The sequence below is a fragment of the Strix aluco genome, chromosome 1 (assembly GCF_031877795.1).
Source record: "Strix aluco isolate bStrAlu1 chromosome 1, bStrAlu1.hap1, whole genome shotgun sequence".
Lineage (NCBI taxonomy): Eukaryota > Metazoa > Chordata > Aves > Strigiformes > Strigidae > Strix > Strix aluco.
In genome coordinates, this window is record NC_133931.1 from 169,455,059 (window position 1) to 169,478,347 (window position 23,289).

Consider the following 23,289-nt stretch of genomic DNA (forward strand, 5'->3'; position numbering starts at 1 on the left):
GGCTGAACACAGGATGCCTGCCATGTTTGTGCCCTGTGGCTGTGAGGCTGCTGGGAGGGGCAGCCGTCGCTTCCCTCCACCCCAGCTCCTGCCCCGTCCTTGGCACCAGCTCCAGGGCTCATCCTCTGCCTGCCTGGCTTCCTGCACCGCCCGGCGTGTGCCGTGGTGGCAGCGGGACGGCCCTTTCCTCTGGCAGGCGGCCACTAGATAAGCGGGTCTGCTGTCAGGGCTGTGGTCTGCCTCGAGATGAGGGAGGCTGTCCCTAAAACCAGCGAGGGCTGTCAGCAGGCACCAGCATGGTGGCTGGGGACAGAGATACATTCCCAGTTTGCTTCCCTCCTCAGATCGGGGACGTACTGAGCTGGTGCCATGTCTGCAGTTGACCTTTGAGGTTCATGAGCTGCTCTGCAGACCAGGCTTGCGCCCTGTCCTGTGGCTCGTTCTCCACAGCGTGCTGTTGGGCAGCAGCGTGACTCCTTCAGCCTTGGGCTGACCCTGCTCGGGACATCGGTTCCCCCATCCTGAACTGGGAGAGGCAGCGAGCAGGTCGTCTCAATCGGCGTTAGAAACACATCCACCACGCTGACTTGCAGGGGTCTGCACGTGGCATCTCCTCGGGGCTGCTGCTTGTCTGGGCTGAGTTACACAGCCATCGCGAGCACCCTCCTGGCTTTCCCAGTCTCCCCCATCCCTGTGAGATGGGTGGATCAGAGCGTGGCATCGGGGTGGCGATACCAAAAAATGTGGTGTTTTCCTAGGCGGGAGCAGGCGAGGCTGCCGGGTACGTGCGGTGAGGAGCGCGCTGTCTGCCTTGCTCTGGGTGCTGCCTGGGCTCTGCCTCTCCTTGGCCACAAACCTGAAATGTTCTGTTCTTGTCCTCTTTTCTACCCTTGCATAATTGATGTTTTCAGTAAATGTTGCTGCCTCACTGGTGTCCCTTTTCCACATGACCAGTGCTGACCAGGATGCCTGGCAGGTTCCTGGGGTCTGATGTCCACCCCACCACAAAGACAGACTTTCTGATCCTGCCTTGGCAGGAGCTCCTGGCTCCTCCTCCCTCTTCCTGTGTGTCCTTGTGTCCTCCCTGGTGCTGGCTGGCACCGGCATGTGAATAGCAGCTGTGACTGGGGGTGAGTTCCCTGGGATGGGAGGCACCGGCGAGGACAAAGCTCTGCTTCAGAGTCACAGCAGTGTCCTGACTTCCAGCTCTAGGAAACACCTTCCAGCTGGCCATGACCTGTGTAATCGGATGCCCTGCGCTGGCTGCTCTGGCTCCCAGCAGCTACTGGGGCTGTGTTTGCTTTGTATTTGCTTTCACCTGCAAGGGTGGGCAGAAATACTTGCCCGAATAGAGCACCAGGGTGGTCTCCTCCGAGGCTGGGGAGGCAACTCTTCTGAAAGCTCCGGTTGATGCTCACATGCAGCTTAAGCACGTTGTCTTCTCCTGGCTGGTGGTGGGAAGCAGCGGGAGAACATTCTGGGTACTGCTGCTTCTCGCTGTCTGGGTGTCTCCACCCCTGCTGCTTTCCACCTCCGTGTGTATCCTGGTGGTGGCTCCTACGGGTTTTGAGGATGGAGCAGCATGAGGGAGTTGGGCTGGTGGCGAAGGGCGTTGCTGGGGGATCGTCTCTTTGGGGAGCTCCTCCAGGGCAAGTGGGCTGGGGCGTGAGAGGGGTCACTTATTTGAGGTTAAGGCTTCACAACCATGGAAGCCGATGGTCCCAGTTTGGACCTTCAGCCTCTGGTAAACCATCGCTGTACACCAGACTGCTGCTGTGCTGCTGAGGGCAGATTCTGCAGCAGTGCTTAATGTAACCCAGATTTTTCTGGGTTCGCGTGCCTGCGTTGAAATAGTTTTGCTGTTGTGGGTTTTGCTCAGTACAAAATAACTCTACCATGTAATTGGGTAAATACTTGCTTTGCTGTTTGGTTAGAGAATGGCAGACAAAGCTGACGCTTCCTAAAACTGCATCACTCACACGAGATGCTGCCTGGAGTAATGATACTAGCTTTCAAAAGTGTAACTTGCACTCCCTAAAACTTTCCATGACAGAAGCCCTGACCCAAGGCCTGTCTGGTTCCAGCCCCAGATAAAAGCATGAGGTATCCCTGACCCTGCAGCCCTGTTAGTTGTGTTTTGAAGAGCAACACTGAATACTCTGGGTTTAAGCCTCTGTCTCCCGTGTGTATGTGTAACCTCCAGAAAGCAGATAATGTTTTCTGTTTCGGAGGTGCAGCCTGTTTCTGTGCTGGTGAAAGCCTGGAGCCATGCAGGAGTAGTGTTCTAGGATGAGATGGTGTTTGTTGAGCCCAGAGACCTCCTCGAACTTGCAGTTTCTGCATTTCCAGCCCAGGGACTCAGCAGGCTGGCTGAGCCGGCAGACACAAAGCTCTGCCCTGTGGGATGTGTTTCAGTGTGAGGCTTGTCTCCACGGACCCATGGCAGGCTGCAGAGCCCCGTTCTTCAGGGATATGACCAGGAAGCCCCCAGGTTTGCTGTGGGACCACCAGGTTCATAAATCTTAAAGCGGTGACTTAGCAAGGAGTTAGAGACTCATCTCACTGGTGTCAGAGCCCTAATCCTTTCCCCAGCCTGTGGCATCCTGCTCCCAGGACAGCTTTTCAGTCTCGCACATGCTTAATCTCCATTTATTTTACTTTTTGCTAAGCCGTATCAGCCTCCAGTGCCTCTTGATCCTTTCACCATAGTATTTAGTTGCAGCAAAAAAAAAAAATCAAGGGACAATGTTCTGTGCAGAACCACAGAGTTTAAGGTGGCTCCAGCGCTGGGGGGTGTCAGGAGAGGTGACCGCAGGTCTCGTGATGCTCTCGGTGACTGTGGAAAAGCACTTGCCCCTCGTACTGACCAAACAAGGAAGATGTGGTATGAAGTTGTGCTCGTCCCCATACTTGATCGGCTCCGTGCCCCAGGGCTAGCGGGGTGCTTTATCTTGGCTACCGTAGTACGCCACTGCATCCTCATAGGTAATCAGAACATCCTTGCAGGCCACGCAGATGGATCAGCATTGCTCTGAAACCTTGGAAACCTGGGAAGTTTTCCTTTGCCCCTTTTAGATTTGGGTACTAACACTGCAATGGCAGCTACAGTCTGTGGTGCCCAACTGCACTGGCACCTGCCTGAGGTCTTATGTGCTGGTGCTGCTGGTTGCTGCTGTCCGATGGCCTCACTGGTGGCATCTCCTGTTCATCATCTCTGGCTTGTGCCCTCAAACACCTGCAGTAGTGATCCAACCTGATCCACACAGGTATCTTCTACCCAAAGTTAAAGTGGGAACAAGATGCTCTTGTGTAGCAGTGAGCATCCTGAGAGCTCTGTGTGACCGAGATATTAATGAAGCTTCATGAATATAGAGCAGAACAGGAACAGTCTCCTCCCCAGCCAATATGCCTGGCGAAGGGGAGTGGGTTAACACCTTTGAAACTTCACTCTGTGTCCATTTGAGTTTGTAAGTCTCCCACTGTTAGAATCCTGGAATGGTTTGTGTTGGGAGGGACCTCTAAGGGCCATCTAGTCCAACCCCCCTGCCATGAGCACGGCCATCTTCACCTGGATCAGGTTGCTCAGAGCCCCGTCCAACCTGGCCTGGAATGTTTCTAGGGAGGGGGCATCTACCACCTCTCTAGGCAACTGTGCAAGTGTCTCACCACGCTCATCATAAAAAACCTTCTTTCCTATGTCTAGTATGAATCTGCCCTCATTTAACTGAATACCTGTGTCCAGAGTGGTACCTGCAGCGGAGGAGCATGAGCTGCTGACCCAGGAGGTAGACCTCAGGGAGCAGCTTGGCACTAGCAGCAGTCAGAGAGGTGATGACAGGCTGACGGCATCGCAAGACGTGCTGCGGACACGGTCCGTGCAGCTTGGCAAATCCCCTCGGTGAGCCTGGCAGGGCTTTGGAACTGCTCAACGGGGTGAGCCAGAGATGGGATTTTAAACCGTGAGACTTGGATGAAGGAGAAAGAGCTTGAGGCCACTCAGTCAGTCTGGCTGCAGAGCTTGTGTACCCATTTGCTTTAGAAACAGCTTATTCCTCCAGGTGGAAGAGTTACAGCGTGGGGCTGCCCTTTCCTCCTCTCTGGGGACTGGGAGATGCCGTGCCAATGGGACCAGCACAGACACTGGTGAAGGGCTTCGTGGGGAGCCTGACACATGGATTTTTAACTCATTTCACATTCTTGATCTCAGACTACAGCTGCTTCTTGCCTTGATCTTTATTTTTGGTGCCTTGCTTTTAAGACACTAAGATTTCCCCAGAGGCAGGGTAGAACAACCAAAATTCCCCGCATCAGCTGGATTGGTATTTCCAGGGGAAGATGAGCTTCTGTAAAAGCATTGGCCCTTCTGGTGTCATTGTCTCATGGCGCCTTAAGGACAGGTAAAAGCAGAACTAGGGGTTGAAGTAAATGGGATTAGTTATGCTCTGTAGCATGAGGGGAGTTTGTGTGGTTTCCTTAACGCAGTTCTCCGTTCTGGGTGGCTGAACTGGGCAAAATGGGAGGTCTGGATCTGACCTGTAGCGGGCTGGAGGCAGCTGCTGCCTCAGGTGGGTCAGCCTGTGTATTTACAGGGCAGAGAGCACTGTAAATAAAAAAAAAAATCTGAAATAAATGAACTTTGGCAGGAAAGCAGTGAGAGGATTTATGGAAAGGGATGAAACTGCCAAGCTAATTGCTGACGCCTGAGTAGGCAGAGCAGAAAGGTCAGAGCCTGGCTGACCTGCCTGTGGGCTGTGTGTAATGAGAGCTCCTACTTCCCCCTCTGCAACCCAATTCCTCTGGGCAGGAATACCAATGGTAAAAGGATTCCTAAATCGTTGGTTTCTCAAAGTCTTGGCAAAATTTTAGGTAAATAAATCTGCTTGAGCAGTTGGCTCCTAACAGAGGCAATGGCAGGAGCCAGGCTGGTGAAGCTGTAGGCTCTGGACTCTGCTGGTGGCCGGCTCGGGAGGCTGCTGTCTTACACATGTGCCCGAGGTCGGGAAGCCTTGTCCCACCAGAACCATCGACATCCTCACCTCGGCCAGAGGCAGCCAGCAGATCCCGCTCCTCCGGAGGGGAGCTACAGCGCGTGCAGTTGCAGAGAGGTTTTGGGTCTGCTCTGGCTGTGGCTGAGCCAGCCAAAGGGTCCTGCCCTGGCTTCTCACCTCCACCTCCCTCTTCCCACCCGCCAGCCTGCATGGATCCTCACCGAGGCTGTGAAGCTTGCTTTTGGCATAAAAACCTTCGAGTTCTGGTCTGTGCTGTCTTGCTTTGCTTCTAAAGCTGGCTCTGGCTGTTACATGTGCAGCTCTGCTGCTCTGTCGGAGCGGGGTGAACCCTGGAGGTGGGTGGGTTGGGGGCAGCACCCCCTTGCCTTGTCACCTACCTCCAGAAATGTATGAGCATGTCCCTGAGAGCTGTTGTCTTGCAGCGTGGCTTCTCTCTTCTTCATTTCAAAACAGCTTTGGGAGTTTGTGCTAGCGGCACTTCTCGTGTCTGTGCTCACTGAATGGCTAAACCCCTGTGGGGGCTGCACGGGAGCCCAGCCAGGTGAGGATGGAGGGAATATCTGGTAAGCCCAGATCTTGAAAAGAGAGATTAGAGACTTCTCAAAATGTCTCTTCAAATTTAGTTTGACTTGCATAAAATTCTGCTCTACTTCATCCTGTTTTACTGGCTTTGATACTGTTCAGAAGAGAGACTTAAAAGCGGTGTTTTCCATAAAGTCCTTCAAATTCTCTACTTAGTCTTGTCTGACTAGTATGTGTTTCCAGACTTGGTCACCAGCCTTTTAATAGGCTTCTCTTTGTCTCCCAAAGTACCTTTTTGTGTTTACCTAGCCAGAGGCACAATACCAAACCCTTCTAGTGTTGATGCAGTAAAAGTTCACCAAGCAGAGTTTTCTTAAAGCAGATATGTGAAGCTGTAAAACCCGGCATAGACTGTGCACTTCGTGCTGCTAGGTGTGGACAGCAGGCAAAGTGAACTTCAGGGCCTCCCTGCTTTTTGTTCTGTAACCTTTTAGGTTAGTAAAATAATTTCTTTATTAAAAAGAGGAAATGGCCACCTTTCCTGGTTTAATTTGAGATGTGCAAGCTGCTCTCCAAAGAGGGTTCACAAGAGGTAGGAAATGTGGAAAAACATCCAGAGCCTGGCTGAGCTAACGTGAGGAGCTGGCAGTGGTGGGATGCTGCCTTTGTGACCCACTGTCCCAGGTGGGACCGTTGGGTTATGCCTGTCGCTGCCTCTTTGGAGGAGGAGTAGGGCTTTGAGGAGCTCAGCAGTGGGCTGAGGGGATGATCCAGTCCGTCCTCACTTGTACTGGGAGTGTAGTTACTGATCCACGTTTCTCTGATGTTGCTGGTGGGGACTGAAGGGGCCTCACTACTAAAGCAGATCTAGGGGTTTATTTTCCAAAGCACGCTTCCTGGGATCTCCTCTTAGAAGTGTTTTCCAGCTGCCAGTTATTCATGTTGCTCTTGGTTGAAAGCATTCAGGGTTCCACATCCTTTTCTTCCAGGAACCGAAAGCCGAGGCCTTGTTAGCACTGTGCTGGAGGGATTAATTAGTAACATCAGGGTATCTGCATAGCTCAGGGCTGCCTGTGCAGGCCAGGAAGGGCTGCAGGGCAATGTGGGTTTGTGTGCAGCCTGGAGAGAGGCAAAGGCTAGTCTTCTGCTGGGGTGTTGTGGAGATGTGGGTCCAGCAGTGGTGAGCAGCAGCAGTGGTCCCTGGCAGCACTACAGGCTTGGGGAGGAGTGGCTGGAGAGCTGCCAGTCAGAGAGGGACCTGGGGGTGTTGATTGACAGCCGGCTGAACAGGAGCCAGCAGTGTGCCCAGGTGGCCAAGAAGGCCAATGGCATCCTGGCTTGTATCAGCACTAGCGTGGCCAGCAGGGACAGGGAAGGGATCTCACCCCTGTGCTCAGCACTGGTGAGGCCGCCCCTCGATGAGTGGGTTCAGTTTTGGGCCCCTCACTCCAAAAAGGCCATTGAATGACTCGAGCGTGTCCAGAGAAGGGCAACGGAGCTGGTGCAGGGTCTGGAGCACAGGTCTGATGGGGAGCGGCTGAGGGAACTGGGGGGGTTTAGTCTGGAGAAGAGGAGGCTGAGGGGAGACCTCATGGCCCTCTCCAACTGCCTGAAAGGAGGGTGCAGAGAGGGGGGATGAGTCTCTTGAGCCAAGGAACCAGCGCCAGGCCAAGAGGGAATGGCCTCAAGCTGCGCCAGGGCAGGGTCAGACTGGCTCTTAGGAAGGATTTCTTTGCAGAAGGGGTTGTTGGGCGTTGGAATGGGCTGCCCAGGGCAGGGGGGGAGTCCCCATCCCTGGAGGGGTTGAAGAGTCGGGTTGACCCAGCGCTGAGGGATCTGGTGGAGTTGGGAACGGTCAGGGTGAGGTTCATGGTTGGGCTGGAGGAGCTTCAAGGCTTTTTCCAACCCAGATGGTTCTGTGATTCTGTAAGCTGGGGGAGGGAGATGTGCAGCTCCTGGGGTGAGCCCCAGCACTGGAAGGAGGTGTTTGGGGTGAGGGACACCAGCATGTAGGATGTACCAGGCAACAGCTGCTGGTGGAGGTCAGGAGCTGAACACAGCTTGGCAAACGTGCCTTCTGTTCCTCTATGACATCCCACCATTGTCAGAGATCCCTTTTTTTTAAGCTCTCGTGTGTGTTGGTAGGTGTGTAGCTTGGGAAGTGGGGTGTGCTGGGTGACCAGAGGGCTAAAAGGAGGTAAAATAGGAGGGGCTTGAGGACTTGCCCAGAGAAGCTGTGGCTGCCCCCTCCCTGGAAGGGTTCAAGGCCAGGTTGGACGGGGCTTTGGGCAACCTGGGCTAGTGGAAGGTGTCCCTGCCCGTGGCAGGGGGTTGGAACTGGGTGATCTTTAAGGTTCCTTCCAACCCAAACCATTCCAGGATTACAGAATCCTTGGTTGCAGTGCTGAGCTTTCAGCCTTGGTAGTCACCTGAGATGCCTTGACCTGGTCTGACAGCTTGGTGCTGCCCGAAGGGGAGGGTCTAATCCCTTTCCCCCCACTGGGCGTGACAACCTGCTGGGATGGGTCCGATGGGCACGTTCCCGGGGATCTTGCTGTTAAAGATGATGACAGCCAGTGTGAATCTGGGAGCTTATGTGGTATGAGTGCAGTTTGTCAGCCAAAAGCTTTGTTTGGTAGAGAGGAACAAACTGTGGGTGTTGCAGGAGGTGCTGGGACGGCTGTGCTAGCGTGGTGGCTATATTCCATATCTCTCTTAGAAATCAGTGCTTTTTTGAGAAGAGTCTGAGAAGTCATTAATCTTGTGATGTAGCGGCTTAAAATACTGTTGGGTTTGGCAGGGTGTGCCTCCTGGGGTGTTCTGGACAGCCTGGCTGTGCAGAAAGAGCTGGTACATATTAAGAGGACAAGGAAGAATTTAACCAGTAGAAGTTGGGTTTGCCAAGTCCTCTTCAAAGATGCCACACAGTCCTGGATTTCTGGCATGAAAGGAAAAAAAGGCTGAGGTGCCTCCCTGTGAGTAAAAACTTTTTGTTGTTTACTGCTGGAAAAAATGCAACCTGTCTGAATGATGCTTGTTTCCATCCGAGGTAGATGAGCTGTGGGTCTAGACAGGCTGCAAGCTGCCTTTTGGAAGAGTTTAAATAAAGCTGGAGTTGTCCTTGAAGCTGGAGCAGGGCTGGATTTAGGAAGCAGCTTGCCCTCGGGGAGCTGGATGGCACCTCAGGAGATGTTCCTTGCAGGACTGGTGCCTGATTAGAGCAGGAAAACCAGTGCTACTGCATCTTCAGCTGGCTTCAGTCATAGAAAACAGTGGTTAAGAGATCTTTGTGTGCAGGGGGAGACTGGGTTTGGGAGGAGGTAGTTCTAGGGTGCCTTAAAATATCTTGGGAAGTCATCGTTGAGCTGTGTGGGCCCAAACCCAAGTCACCCCGTGCTAGACTCCTCGATTCTCCTCTGTGCTGTAAATCATACATACATCATACTCAGCGTGCTCTTGGGTTTGGGCGTGCTGAGGCTCTCCAGGGACATCCCTGTGTCCTCAGTGGGACTAGAGGGACAGCTACCCTGAGCAGTCATCTGGAGAACTTGAGTGGGCTGCCCAAATTAACAATCTTTGGATAGCTTCTGCTGGAGATACGCAGGGCTTAACGCCCTGCCCTTTAGCTGCACAGCTTGACACGATGGTACGCTGGGCACCTCTGTGGGTTTCCCTGGGTGGCTCTGATGGGGAAAGGCAGCTCAGGAATCTTCTCCCACAGCCGGCTCCCTGGCCACCGGCCTGGTACGCGCCTGGATGAGCAGTTGGGCAAAGGTGGTGTCTGATTGCAGAGGGGGCTTTTGCTGCGTGGGTATTGCAAACCACCTTTCCTCTAAGGAGTCCTGAAGGAGCAGGTGCTGCTTCGCATCCTTTTGTTTTTATGGGAGGAGGAGGAGGAGGTCCCTTTGTGCCCCCAGCACGATGTGCAGTCTGTGTCCTGAGGGGGGGGAAAGGACTTGAAGGTGCATAAGCTGCAAATGTCATTCTTAATGCAGGGATTTTGGCTCCTTGGACTGACAAAAATTAGTAGTGACACATCCCAGAAAACATGCTAAAACAAACCAGAGCTTATTTCCTACTGCCAGAAACCTCCTCAGATCCTTTATCTGACAGTCTAGACTAAAACCTGCCTGGCAGTTTATGTCTATGCCAAGTCAATGCAAAGCATGTTTCCCAGTGAAGTGATCCTCTCAGCAGCCAGCCATAAACTTCACGATTGCAGGTCTGGGTGTTTCACCTTTCCTCTTTCAAGTATGCAAAGAATGGGAATAACCTTCTGAAAGCTGGAGCTAATGTGGCTGTGCTGGAGGATGGGCCTCCAGCTTGGTTGGGCACAAGGGAACTTAGACATCCCCGTGGCCGCTGCTTCCTTCCCTCCCCTGGCTCCTGGGTCTTTGGGCTTGGAGCAGTCGGTGTTACCAAATGCTCGGTTTGTGCACTGCATTGAGGCTGAGCAGTCTTTTAGTTACCTCAGTGAGGAGTTGGGTGGCTTTTGTAGGCTGTGCAAGACTAAAGCCTTGTGTCAAACGCTCTTGAGCTTTGGGATAATCAGGTGACCTGCTTCTAGCTGCTGTAACAAGAGTGTACTTTGCTGGCGTAGCTCGTGACAGACCTCTGCAGGCTTTCTGTGTTGGTTTGCTGCCATACAAGTTTGACTGTCCTGCCCAAACCCTTCAGTCCTCTGATCCTCACTCCCAAAGCTTCTTTCCTTGGTGGTGGGAGATGTCCTCCTTCCCCTAAACCTTGCTTTTGTGTTCACCTGCGCTGCAGACTCTTGTAAGGTGAATCCACTGCCTTGGCTGTCTGTAGAAGATGCCAAAAGGCTGCATGGTCTGTTTTTAGGCCAAAAACTTCTTGGATGCTTTCCTCGGCATCTGTGGAACCAAAGCTATCTGACTTACTGGGGTCTTGGGTGGCCTACAACTGGGAAGAGACTTCAAAGGAAAACCACCAGTAAGCTAGAACTTCACCTTATCTGTGGCTGCCTGGTGACTGTGTCTGTGCCCTGACCTCCCCATGGTGCCCATCTACCTCCCGGACCCTGCTGCACGAGTGGCCTTTCACATCTGCTTCCAAGGTTTGAAGAGGCAGTTGGACTGGGGATTGTGGTCTTCCCCTCCTTAAAATCATCTCTGCAACTGTCTGGGAACACTAGGAAGTGGGATGACACATGTGGTCTCAGGGGGATGGTTGTACCGAAGCGTTGACTGATGCTGATGGATCTGAAGAGTTGTCTACGTGGACGAAGGACCGTGAGTAGCGGCGGTGCTCTGGGAAGGCCCACGGACTGCAAACCTGTGTGGCGCTCATGGGTCCTGGGGTGATGCCAGCCAGGAGAATTATGATGTCGTGGCTATTACAGAAACATGGTGGGATTTCTCCCATGACTGGACTGCATCAACTGATGGCTACAAGCTCTTTAGGAGGGACAGACAAGGAAGGAGAGGTGGTGCGGTGGCACTGTATGTTAGGGACTGTTGTGATTGCTTTGAGTACAAGTGTAGTGAAGACAGGGGGGAGTGTCTTTGCGTTAGAATCAGGGGGAAGGCCAACAGGGTGGATGTTGTAGTGGGAGTCTACTATAGGCCACCCACCCAGGACAGAGAGGGGGATGAAATATTCTATAGGCACTTAGGAGAACTCTCACGATCGCTTGTTCTTGTGGGAGACTTTGACTTCCCAGACATCTGCTGGAAATACAACACAGCAGATCTCTGAATTTTGACAGGACCTTATGGAAACTGTTGAAAAACAGTAACTCTTCCTCCAAAACCTGCTCCTTGTGCCGATAAGGCTGCAAATAAGCTGATCTTGCCACCCTTTTCTCCCACAAATATCAGCAAATGCTAAAGGTGAAAGGTGTAGCTGATACTGACGCTGTGCCCCGTGAAGACCCTCCTCTGGCCAGCTCTTTCTAGGTGCTGCTGGTAGAAGGCTGCTTCCCACCACTAAGACCCCTCAAGATCAACCTATGTCAGAGGGGAGAGGCAGTGAGGATGTGCCGGGTCTGGATCGCCTGGGCAAGAAGGTGTCAATTTCTTATCTCTTGTTTGCAGGGCTTAAATTAAGCCTAGAATTTAAGCTCTGTCCAGTCCTGCAGACATGGATTCCTGAAATCAGGAAAGGAGGCAGCAAGAGATTAAGTCAAGCCCATGAGCTGTTATTTCATGATATCATGAGCTGCTCATGCTGTGATACAGAACAGCCTGGGCTAAAGCCTAGCTTAGGAAGGATCCTCAGCAAACTGCTAAGCGAGGTCAGCGTGAGCGCCCTGCGTGTCTCTGCCTCCAGCCTCTTGCTCCAGATGCATCAGCTCAGCCTGGCTCGGCCGCGCACCCGGAGATGAAAACTGTGGGTGGAGGGTTGAGCCGGGCGGTAGAAGTCTCTTTGGGAGGAGGAACAAGGCTCTCCTAAAAATAGCCAGGGAAAATTGCTTTCCTCTTGTCTTAGAGGAAAATCCTGTCAGGGCGCCTGGAGCCCGGCTTAGCTGGCAAGGTGGTCTGAAATGTGAAAACACGGAGCTGAGCCTTGTTTTGGAAGTGGATTTTGTGCAACTGTTGCCTTTAGTCTTGAGCTGCTGCATTGTTTGGGGTTTTTTAAGACTGACTTGGGTGCCAGCTCACTCTTTTTAGGAAAATTGTGTCTCTACATTACTTGGATTTAATAACATGTTTCTTTGAAGGAGCGGCTTTGAAATCAAATACAGTGTTTGACTGAAATACAGATTTTTCATTTATTTCACTGATCCCACCAGTGAATGTCAGCTCTGCATCAGCCTGCTTGGAGCTGGGGAGGAGTGAAAGGTCCTGGGGCCAGCAGGGACCCCTTGCTCCTGTCTCTGATTCAGCCCAGGGGAGATAAAGCTGGGTTTTGTGGAGCCACGTGAGGACCTGAAGCAGCTGTCGCTCCAGAAAACTGCTGGGCAGGGTGGCAGGATCTCCTCTGGAGGCTTCCCTGCAAGCTGGTCAGAATGGTCTCTGAGAAGATCCATGTGCTGGCTGGGTCAGAGGAAAGTGGCCTGACTTAGAAGGGGGACAGATGACTAACAAATGGAGCTGGAAAACCTCCTGCAGGGTGGGGTGAGGAGGGACAGGGACCACGACCAAAACCCTTCATGCCCTGGTGAGCACAAAGCTATTTATAGCTGGCGCTAAAATGCAAAAGTTACACGTTATCTGCTCCACGGGCAACGCTGCAAGAGCTCTGTAGCCTCCTTGTCGAAGGAATCGAGCTTTATCCTTCAGGAGAAGTCCTGACCCCTGTCGTCTCAGACGTTCAGCTCCTCAGGGAGAGCAGGGGATGCCGCTACAGCCACCCTTTCTGGTGGTCACCATGCCGGGCTTGTGCTGGAGAAGCCACGTGAAGCTGAGATGCAGCCTCACGCAAAGCTGAGCATGGTTGGCTCTGCCAGTCCCAGGAGCAGAGTTGTCTAAGATGACTCTTCAGCAAGACGTAGGAATAGCTGCAGGTCCCCAGGTGATCCTTGGCATCCTCCTGGCTTAGATGTTCTTCACTGTCAGCTTCAGGCCCAGGTAGGCCCTCACCCATGAGGCTGAAGTCTGCAGCAGCCATGGGCACTTTGCTGCCTGGATGACACCCCGAGGATGGGATGTGCTCTGCTCGCTTTGCACATCACCAGAGGAACCTTCTGGATGTTGTTTCTCCCTCCACATGCAAAGCTGGGCTGATGCAGATGCATTTCAAAACGCCGTTCTGGCCAGCCTGCTGCTGGATGCACTTCGAAGGTCCCTTTCTCCAACAACCTCATCCTGGCAGACATCAGTGGAGCTCTGCACGGTGAGACGAAGCCAAGGACTCTTTGCAGTGTCCATGTGCCATATTGGGGTGCAGGCGGTGCAGATCTGGCTTCAACACCCTCCTGGTGCCGAAGGGGAAGGGTCTATGGCAATAGCCGTGGCTTTGCAGAGGGACAGGAGCTAGCAGAGAGTGGCATCCTGCCCTGCAATGCCTGGCCTCCTGCTCACAGCCTTGGCAGCCTGCCCGCAGCTTTCATCTTGATTAATTTTTGACTCCATGCCTGGCGTCATTATCCAGAGCCCCCCCTCTTAAATCCTCGCTGTAGCGTTATGCTAAAGCTGATAAAAAGCTGAAGCCGTTCTTAGCTCTTGCCTTCAAAAAGGAATCCCTTGAATAATGGTTTGATTGAATGTTTTAGCATCCAGATATCTTTGTGGGGAGGAGAGCAGCTCTTCTGCAGCCATGTCGGCGTGCCAAGAACCTGGAGCTGCCCTGTCTGGAGTTCCTCAAGCTGAATGTCAACACACCCTCATCTAGCTGCACCTCCCATGTGAATAAGTCCCCAACCCCAGTTAACCACTTTATCACATGCTTCCTGTTGACAAAAATGGGAGGAAAGTGGAATAAAAGGCCTTTGGGAAGATGTTGCTGGCCAGTGCGCTGCGGTGTTGATGCTCTGAACCCAGCAACAGGATGAGGAGGAAGCAGTAAGGGGTGTGTAATGGGAATGTGGCCCATGGGTGGTCTTCAGTCCAGATACCGCATGGAACTTCGAGGGGGTTTCCAAGCCAGCTCTGTGCTTCCTGCGGAGTTGCTGAGCTCTCCATGTGCAGTGGTGGGGTCTAAGTGATGCTTTTGGGGTGGTGGGGACCATCCCATCTTCCTGAAAGCATGTCAGCACCAAATGACGTTTGTCCAGCCTTGCATCCCTGCTCAGAAACCCAGGGTGACTCAAACACAACTGAGAAACTGCTTGGCTCTGTTGCATGCATTGTGGAGCTGCTTGCGGAGCATGGGTTTTGGGTTGTGCCCAGATTGTTTGGGTTGTAGAAGACAGTTGAGGGTGGCGTCCTGAGCGGCTCAGTTCTCTGCACAGCAAGGGCAGGAGCAATCTCCTTGACCATCCCCCTGCAAGTCCAAATACGTAGGTGGGGAAGAGCTTGACTACTGCCCAAGTCAAAGTAAACCTAATTCCAGGGACGGGATCTAGAAGAAGTCACATCTACTTCAGTGCCCATAGCTGTTCCTGGTACTTGGTTGTGTCCTTTTGCTTTGTTCTAGTCCAGGACCAGAGAAGGTCTTGGTGGGCACCAAGGTGAGCGTGAGGCAGGAACACATCCTCGGTGGCAGGGATGGCCACCAGCCAGGAGGTGATCCCCTGGAGTACTGGGCTTCCAGTACAAGAGATGGGGATGTACTGGAGTGAGTCCAGCAAAGGGTGAAGGGCCTGGAGCATCTTTTGTATGAGGAAAGGCTGAGAGAGCTGGGACTGTTCAGCCTGGAGAGGGCTCAAGGGGATCTTATTAATGAGTATAAATGCTTCATGGTGGGAGTGAAGAAAAGGAGGAAGGTGTGGGCTCTTTCCACTGTCAGGACAACTGAAACACACGGACTTGTGTTCAAACATCATAAACTTCAGCATGAGGATAGTCAAATGCTGGACAGGCTGCCCTGGAGGCCACAGGTTCTCCATCCTTGGACTGAACATGGCCCTGACCATGCCCCCCCCCCGCCCCAGCTTCCCCCCGGTACTCCTGGCCAAGTCTCTGCCCCTAAACGTGGCCATACAAACCTGGTGTGAAGGATGGAGGGGCAGGAAAAGGCAGCAGCTATGGGCTGTGAAAGGGCTCTAGCCAGGTCCCCAGGCACCAGGGGGGCATTTGCTGGTTTAAAATGTTTTTTCAGAAGCTGCTGCTGTAACCCCATCACCGCCAGATCAGGAGGGGAGCTGGTGTTTTATTGCCTGAGCAACTTGGCGTTGCTCTGAAGGGCTGGAGAGAACCCCTGAGTAATTCACCACCTGGACGGGGACCTGGCTCGGTCAGGCAGAGCAAAACAAGGCTGTTACAGCTTCCTTCTGCCAAGAGGCTGAGGAATAGGAAGTCATTTGGAAATAAACCTCCGCTCGGCATCAGGATGTACCTGTGGCGACTTGCAGCTTTGTGTTTGTGTTGAGGTGGCGTGAAGGAACGGCAAATGCAAGGTTGGTGTAAAACCAGGCTATTTTCTGCTTTCTGCCTGGGTTTCCCTGGGGGCTCAGCCCTGAACCAGCCCCCCCCGCCAGTCCCGCTTGCATTGCAGCGCTTCTCTGTGGAGCAAAGAAATGTAAATAATAAACCCTTCTTTTGGCAGGGCTGTGCACTTGCAGCTTTACTTTAAGGATACTCAGTACAGGCTCGTCGCGCGTCTGGCTTTCCCAGGTTGTCATTCCCAGGCGTTCTCGTCACCCTCGGCTCCTGGAGTGCGGTGGCTGGTGCTGCGGAGCCTGGCCTGGGCTCAAGCTCTGTGCAGGCAAAGCTGGACCTACAGACCTGGTGTTTTTGTGGCGTTGCCACGATGGAGGCTGGTTGGAGTTTATTTTTTTAACAGCCAAGTCTTCCCTAAACATGCTGAATGTGTTTTTTCTTGCTTGGTTTCACATTTCATTATTACAGGCACCTCCTGTGACTTCTTGTCCTTCCACACATGCCGCTGTGCTCCTTTTCTTCATTTCCTCTGCTGGCAATAACCTGACCCAGACCCCTTGGGGCTTGGTTAATTATTTCACCCACTGCTGTATCACGTGCTCCCTTTGTGCAGATGCTTCCTCCACTAAGCGCAGCCTTCGCGGGATCCGTACGCTCGAGGTTGGCTTTCTGATCCTCTCGGAAGCAGAGCCTGTTTCCTGGGATGCTGCTGGCAGCTCTCTGGGGGAGCACTCTGGCTTTGCCCGAAGCCAGCATGCCCTGTGTCCCTTTAGGAACAGGATAACTGGATTTGGGAGGCGGGCTGTCCCTGGGGACGCGAAGCATGCTGGCCAGCAGCAGCCCTGGGTGGCCAGTTAGAGCTCAGGTTCCCTTAATCTCCACACAGATGTGCTGGGGGAGAATTAGCCTTACAAATTTGCATTTGAGATAATCCACTCGAGGGGATTAAGAAGCCGTTTCTCCTGCGAACAGGAGGGATGCTCTTTCTCCTTTGTGTTCAGCTCAAAGGGTTGAACGTATTTAAAGGGGCTGTCCAGGAACCTCATTGACTTTTGGATGGATACAAGCAGTGTGTCCCCGTGTAAAAGCAGCCCAGACTCCAGCACCGGTGGCTGACAAGCACTACACTAGTACCAGCTTCATCCCCTGTGAAATGCAGCCCCTGTGCCGTGGTGTTGCTCAACAGCGTGAAAGCTGGTTGGCACCTCCTGCCTGCACTCAGTCCCAGAGATGTGGTTTCCAGGATCTTCTGAGGCATGGGAGAAGGTCTTGGTCTGCACTGTGGTCTGGTGTTGAGTCGATTAGGGTTTAATTCCTGGCTTTGCCACCACCCCCTGGTAGAAGGTGAAGGAAGAAGGGCTGCCAGCCTCCAGCAACAAACCCCCTCCCAGGAATTTTCCAAATGCTCCAGCTGCAATAATAAGGATCTAGATGAAGTGTAAATCCTCCCTTTTCCCAAAAATGGCTTTCTTGGGATTTCTGAGACCCAAGTGGGAGCTGCGTACAGGATGTGCTGCTGGCCAGGGCTTGCAGGGGAGGGGTGAGCAAACCCTGATGAAGTGGGTGCTGCTCATGATCCAGGGGACTCTGATTTTTTTTTTTTTTTTTTTTTTTTTTTATTCCCAGCAGCACAGGGAAGGTCATCCTACCTCTAATGTGACCGGGGCCTGCTGTGCTTACACTGCGAGAGCCCCAGTCTTGCTGGGGGCTGCTTATGTAAGGCACCAAATAAAGTAATTTTTTGAAGTCTCGGTGTTGTGAGATGCGGGGGGAGCGTGGAGAGCTGCCAGCGTGTGGTCTTAATGAGGTTGCAAACTCCTTTGATTTAACTCCTCCCAGCCCCAGTCACCTCAAGAGCTTTCGAGGGGAGGAGAACATGGAGCCTCCTGCTCAAACAGCCTCTTGAAGGTTTGATGAGGGGTCAGGCTGGCTTCCCTGAGATTAGTACTGGCTTAACAACCTCCCCTGGCCTGTCCTGCACCCTGGGCTTTCTGCAGAGCAGGACGGCACCAGGTTTTGCTGCTGCAAGTGGCACCAGCCCTTGCAGGGAGTCATCTCTGCCACCTCACACCTCACCGGTGGCCTGAGAGGTGGATAGTTGCAGGCAAGTCCTGACGTAGCCAGTGGGGTTGGTGAAACTCCCGTTAATGCATTTTATTGGCCCCGGACAGGAGAAAAGGCATCAGAGGGACGAATCATCCCGACACAGAGGGAAGCTTGGGATGATGAGGGGTTCTCTGGACTGTGCTGTGTTTCCATCTCTCTCCTGATGGCTCGTGGCTGTGTCCAACCTAGGCTGGGGGCTTAAGTCTGGGCTTTTTCCTGAGGGTTTGTCCTGTTTCCATTGACTTTGCAGCTCCTGGAGCAGGAGCAGGTGATGTGGCCAAGGGGACCTCTTGCACCTGGGCCACTAAATCTGAGGAGGGGCTGGCCATGGCCAGGAGTGTCCCTGGAGCCTGGTGGTAGCTGGTCCTTGGTACTCACCAGAGCCATGTGCCCTGGTGGGTTTTTGGGGGACGCTAGTGGGGCACTCTTCACCCTGGTTCCTTGCCAGCGTTCCGTATTCACACATATGTGAACGTACATTGGGTGAGCTGGGTCTCCCCAAAATGCCCAACCAAAGCCCCTCTGCCATTCACAGAGCCCCCTCCCCTGCCCGATGGAGTGCCTTTCCCTGTCAGACTGGCCTGGCGGGCTAAACCCAGCCGTGAGATGCTCTCTCTCAATTAGTCAAGTCTCAAATGCTTCATTAAGTGGATAAAATGACTGTTTTCCTCCTGAATTTGGGAGCCATCAGCAGCAGGAGGCCCAGAGGAGTGACTGCGTTGGTCTGTGTCCTCTGTTGGGAGCTGCAGCTCTCCACAAAATGCCAAATCCAACAAGATGTTCATGTAACCTCCTGACTTCAAGGTGTAAGAGAGACCTGCAGGCAGGTGGGCTGGGAAATCACCTTCAGGGATTGCAGTTGTGGGTAAAGAGCGGGGAAAAAAGAAAACAAGCTTCTATTTTATGGGTTTTAAGGAGAAAGGGGATCCTCCTCTCCCCAGACCTACTAACTAGGCAGCGTGCTGGAGGGGTTTGCTTGTGTCCTAAGGTGGGAATCCGCTCGGTGCAAGCGCCGAGGGGCTGCGGGTGGCTGGCAGCCCGGCAGGTCTTCAGGTGCTTTTTCTCCAGCCGACCTTCTTGTCTCTGCTCAATGGGTGGATTTCATCAGGGAAATCACCACCTTTGCCTTTTTAATTTGATTCTCCATCTGTGAAATTAGCAACTTGTTTTTGTTAAGCCTCTGAGCCTGAGTCTTGAGCTCACGTTTGAGCCCAGCAAGGCTCGCTTGAACACTTTGTGCTCTCCCAAAGTGCCTCCTGGGAGGCTGTGACTCAGGCAGGGAGCTCTTAACCTCATTCCCAAGCTTTGCTTTTTCAAACATGAGACTTAAGGACTTGAAATACAGGCCCTGAAAAAGTTTTTCAGCCCTTGGTCTCAGTAGATGTTGGAGAACAAAATAGCTCTGAAACTCAGAGGAGAAGCCAGGGTTAAAATCTCCCGTGGGATGGGGATATTTCCATATGCTGGGTGCAAGTCCAGGCTGTAGTGGCAAAGGCTGTCGGGGAGTTTCCAGGGGTTTAGGGGTGCAGGAGGTGGGACCTCATGGCCACGAGCCAGGCATGGGATCGAGCTTTGCAAAATGGGCTTCTGCGCCTCACCTCGCCTCGCGCCCGGCCCCGTTGCTGCCAAACCTTGCTGATTCTTAACCAACAATTTTATTTTGTCGCTGTTGCTGCGCAGAACAGAAGGAAACTGTGGTTATTGCACTTCCTGGCCGCGAATGAAAGCTCACGGGTTTGCCAGCCCTTCGGCACAGGCCACGCGCTTCGGAAGCCCCTGAGGCGAGGGTAGCAGCTCCTCTCCCCCCACGGGAGGTGCTTTCCGTGAGCCACCAAAGGCTCCGCGCCGGCACGGTTTGGCTCTGCTCTCCGTAGCCGGGCACTTCAATGGAGAACGAGGTAGGTGCCGGTTTTATATCAGTTCCCAGAAATGCAGAAGCTGTTGTTTCACGTTGCGTCACGCCGCGTGATGCCTCCGCCTTGGATCTGGGCTCCCCAAATCCTCCTTCAGGGCTCGTGGGCTGCCTGCGTCCTCAAGGGGCAAGCGGGAGTTTCTTCAGGTTTGCTCCATACGGATTGGGCCAGATCCAGCAGCCTCAGCACAAGGAAGTGTAAGCGAGATGGAGCTGCCAGACCCCGGCTGGTGGAGGGGGAAGTGTCTGGGGAACCGTTGCGGTACAACCCTGACGCCGGTGCCAGATTTCTGCATCTCTCTGCTTTGAATCCTAAAAGTTGCTGGTGGGATGGCAGCTTTACACACCGGCAGCCGAGGTTTGGGGTTGGACACCCTCGTAGTTGGGGTGCCAGAGCTGGAGTCGAGTCCCACACTCCCATCTTAGCAAACAGACCTGTTGCGTTCAGGATTTTCTTCTGTCTGGAACCAGGAATGGTCCCACCTCCTGGGTTGCGCAGCACGGGGTGATGCTCCATTTCGGGAGCCGAGCTGAAGGGAGCGACACCGTCCCTAAAATCTGCAGTGCTTGGCCGTGCTGGTCCTGCTGCTGCAAAGGCAGAGCTGTTTCACGAGGCCAGCATTGTGTAGCTGTGTTTTCTGTCCCTTTTTGTCCTATAAACTCTCTTTTATTTTTATCTCCCTGGTCCAAGGGACGTTTTTCAAGGCTGGACTGTCCCCAATGTCCTTGTGGTGCCTGACTCATTCTGGGAGCTGGGAAATACTATTCCTGTCACAAGTGGGGTCCCCCAGGGATCAATACTGGGCTCAGTGCTGTTTAATCTCTTCATAAGTGATCTGGATGATGGGATCAAGTGTCCCCTGATGAAGTTTGCTGACAGTACCAAACTGGGCGGGGAAGTGGACACTGGGAAGGGAGAGCCACCCTGTAGGAAGGCCTGGGCAGGTTGGAAGAGTGGGCTGACAAGAACCTTCTGACGTTCAGCAAGGACAAAGGTCTGGCACCTGGGAAAACATCATCCAGGAGTGCAGCACAGGCTGGGATCTACCCAGCTGGGGAGCGGCTCTGTGGAAAGGGACCTGGGAGTCCTGGGGAACAACCAGCTCAACATGAGTGAACAGTGTGCTGCTGTGGCAAAGAAAGCCAACGGGATGCTGGGTTGTATAGAGGGCATTGCCCACAGAGATAAAGAAGTCATCGTCCTACTCTACTCAGTGCTTGTCAGGCCACACCTGGAATATTGTGTTCAGTTCTAGTCCCTGCTGTGCAAAAAAAGTTGGAGAGAGCCCAGAGGAGGGCCACAGAGATGATTGAGGGACCAGGCAGCCTGCCATGTGAGGAAAGGCTGAGACATCTGGGTTTGTCCAGCCTTGAGAAGAGAAGGCTTAGGGAGACCTTATCTCCATGTTCAGTATTTAAAGGGTGGCTACAAAGCAGATGGAGACTGCCTTTTTATAAGGAGTCCCGTGGAAAACATGAGGGGCAGTGGGTACAAGTTACTCCTGGGGACGTTCCGCTGGACACAGAAAATTTTTCATCATGAGAACAACCAGCTACTGGAATAATCTCCCCAGGGAAGTGGTGGATTCCCCAACACTGGACACTTTTAAGGTTCAGCTGGACAGGGGGCTGGGCCACTGTGCTTTTGCCAAGAAAGGTTGGACCAGATGATCCTTGAGGTCCCTTCCAACATGGTGTTCTATGATTCAACCAGGAGCTTTTCCAGCCCACTTTCTTGTCCTAGTACAACAATTTATTTCAGTCTGGCTTTGATCTCTCTTGCTCCTGTAGATCTTTCACGCTTGCCTACATTGAAAAAAGCAGCAGGAGAGGCTGAAGCTGCCTGATGGGAGCAGGTCCCACGCGTGCACCCGAACACGCTGCTGTGCAAGGAGCGGCACTGCTGGCAGTCGGTGACATGGGGGTGACAGTCCCCCACCGAATAGAATGTACTACAGCAAGGCTCAAGCAGTTTAGGTGAAGGATCTGCAATAGTTCTTCTTGACGGTGGTTTCCAAGGCAAGGTCCTGCGCTGGGCAGCAGGAAGAGATGAGCTCAATTTGCTGGAGCCTGCTGCTCTTTGAGGTTGCTCTACGCTTTTCTGAGCAGGAGCACTTGGTTTATATCTAATTAATTCACCTTTTGAAGCATCTTTTCTGCCTCTGCAGATCATAGAGTCCTTTTTCTTGCCTGTGAGGATCAGGAAAGCCAAAGTGGGGTTGCCCTGAGGAGTGGGAAGCAGAGACCATCACTGCTGTGGGATGGGACAGCCGGAGCCGAGCACACCTGAGGCATCGGAGCCGGCGAGGCCACCGAGGAGCTCTGCCTTCCCCCTCCGGACTGACATTTAACGCCGCTGTGAATCCCGAGCATTGCATCTCCCCCTTCAAAACATCCATTTGGACTGGGAAACTTGGAGTTAGAGAAGTCCACGCACGCTCCCAGTTTTTAGCCATCGGGCAGGCTGGTGTGGAGCTTGGTGGGGATCTACCACAGGTCGGCTCCCTCGCGGCGTTCCGGTGCCGTGGTAGGACGGTGGTGATGCTCCCTCTATAGCTGGGAGCCCGTGTGTGCACGCTGCTGCTGTCTGGACTTGTGTTGCCTCCCAGTTTTTTACCAAACCCAGCCCTCAAGGGTTTGGGACCCGTGAAGACCTGTTTTTTTCCCAGGGGAGGCTGTTTCCTGGGTCGTGTATTTGCCTTTGTGGGTCTCCCTGGAGACCTCGGCCAAGTTTGCAGCATCTCTGCCTTTTCCTTTTGCTATCCTTTGCCAAGTTGCTCGCTGCAAATGCTTGAGTGAAATACAAAATTATGCCAAAGCGAGGAGGAAGCCTGCCAGTTTTGCATGTGGCCGTGTCTTGCTTGCTCTTACAGCTCTTCATCTGGATGTACGTTAGTATTTGTTCTTAACTGACAGGTTGGACATCGTGACTTTGGGGGAAAAACATCCCATTTTGGTAGCGGGCACTTATCAGCACTTGTATTCTTGCGACGTGTCATGGGAAAGGGGTTTTCGGTGGATGATGATGCACTTGTGGATTTGTAGCTCTAAAACCAGCCTGTCTGTGCGGTGGTCGGGGCTGGTAAAACCAGGCTGTGAGTGCAGACGTACGGGCTGAAGGAGCACCGGGCAGTGGGCGCTCCCCTTTTTGGTGCAGAAAACGCCCTTAACCCCAACACCACGACGTTTCCCTTTCTCTCCTCAGCCTGGAATAGTGTCTCCTTTCAAACGAGTCTTCCTGAAGGGTGAAAAAGGTCGGGATAAAAAAGCCCAGGAGAAGGTTACGGAGAGACGGCCTCTACATACGGTGGTGGTGTCCCTGCCTGACCGCGTCGAACCAGACGTGCTGCTGAATGACTACATCGAGAAAGAAGTGAAGGTAACATCTGAGGCTTGTATATAACTGTATATAGCATGAGGATAACTTAAAAGCACAAGAGATCTTCCATACGTAGGTGTATTTAGCAGCTTCTAAATGGGGGCTTGGGGCACCAGCCCTTTGCTCTGTGTTGATGGTGCTGTAGTAATGGTTTGGCTCTTCTTTTCCAGTATTTAGGTCAACTCACCTCCATCCCAGGGTACCTGAATCCCTCCAGCCGCACGGAAATCCTGCATTTGATCGATAATGCAAAGGTGAGCGCTCAGCCTGTTGAGTGACCCGCTCTGCGTTGTCTCTATCTAACATGCAGCGTGGGAAAAAAAAAAAAAAAAAAGACTTGTGGAGCTTCCTCCGGGCTGGGTCCTGGTCTAACTGGTGTCCTCCATCCTGGTGTTACAAACATGGGAGGGAAGCCCA

The 23,289-nt window shown here is 53.1% G+C and overlaps 1 protein-coding gene across 7 annotated transcripts in view; it reads left to right on the top strand.

Annotated features, from left to right (window-relative positions):
• The window catches only part of CCM2 (CCM2 scaffold protein), a 38,348-nt gene that overhangs the window by 6,516 nt on the left and 8,543 nt on the right, over positions 1 to 23,289 (top strand). Inside the window, exons 1-4 of one of the 7 annotated variants that reach the window (XM_074844812.1) lie at positions 7,326 to 8,506; positions 10,374 to 19,479; positions 22,699 to 22,872; positions 23,043 to 23,126. In XM_074844812.1, the coding sequence (XP_074700913.1) occupies positions 19,468 to 19,479; positions 22,699 to 22,872; positions 23,043 to 23,126 (270 nt within the window). In that variant the 5' untranslated portion in view covers positions 7,326 to 8,506; positions 10,374 to 19,467. Of the gene's footprint in view, positions 1 to 7,325; positions 8,507 to 8,531; positions 19,480 to 22,698; positions 22,873 to 23,042; positions 23,127 to 23,289 lie in introns of those variants that run through there. The other 6 variants (XM_074844823.1, XM_074844841.1, XM_074844832.1 and 3 more) reach the window with 6 other exon arrangements.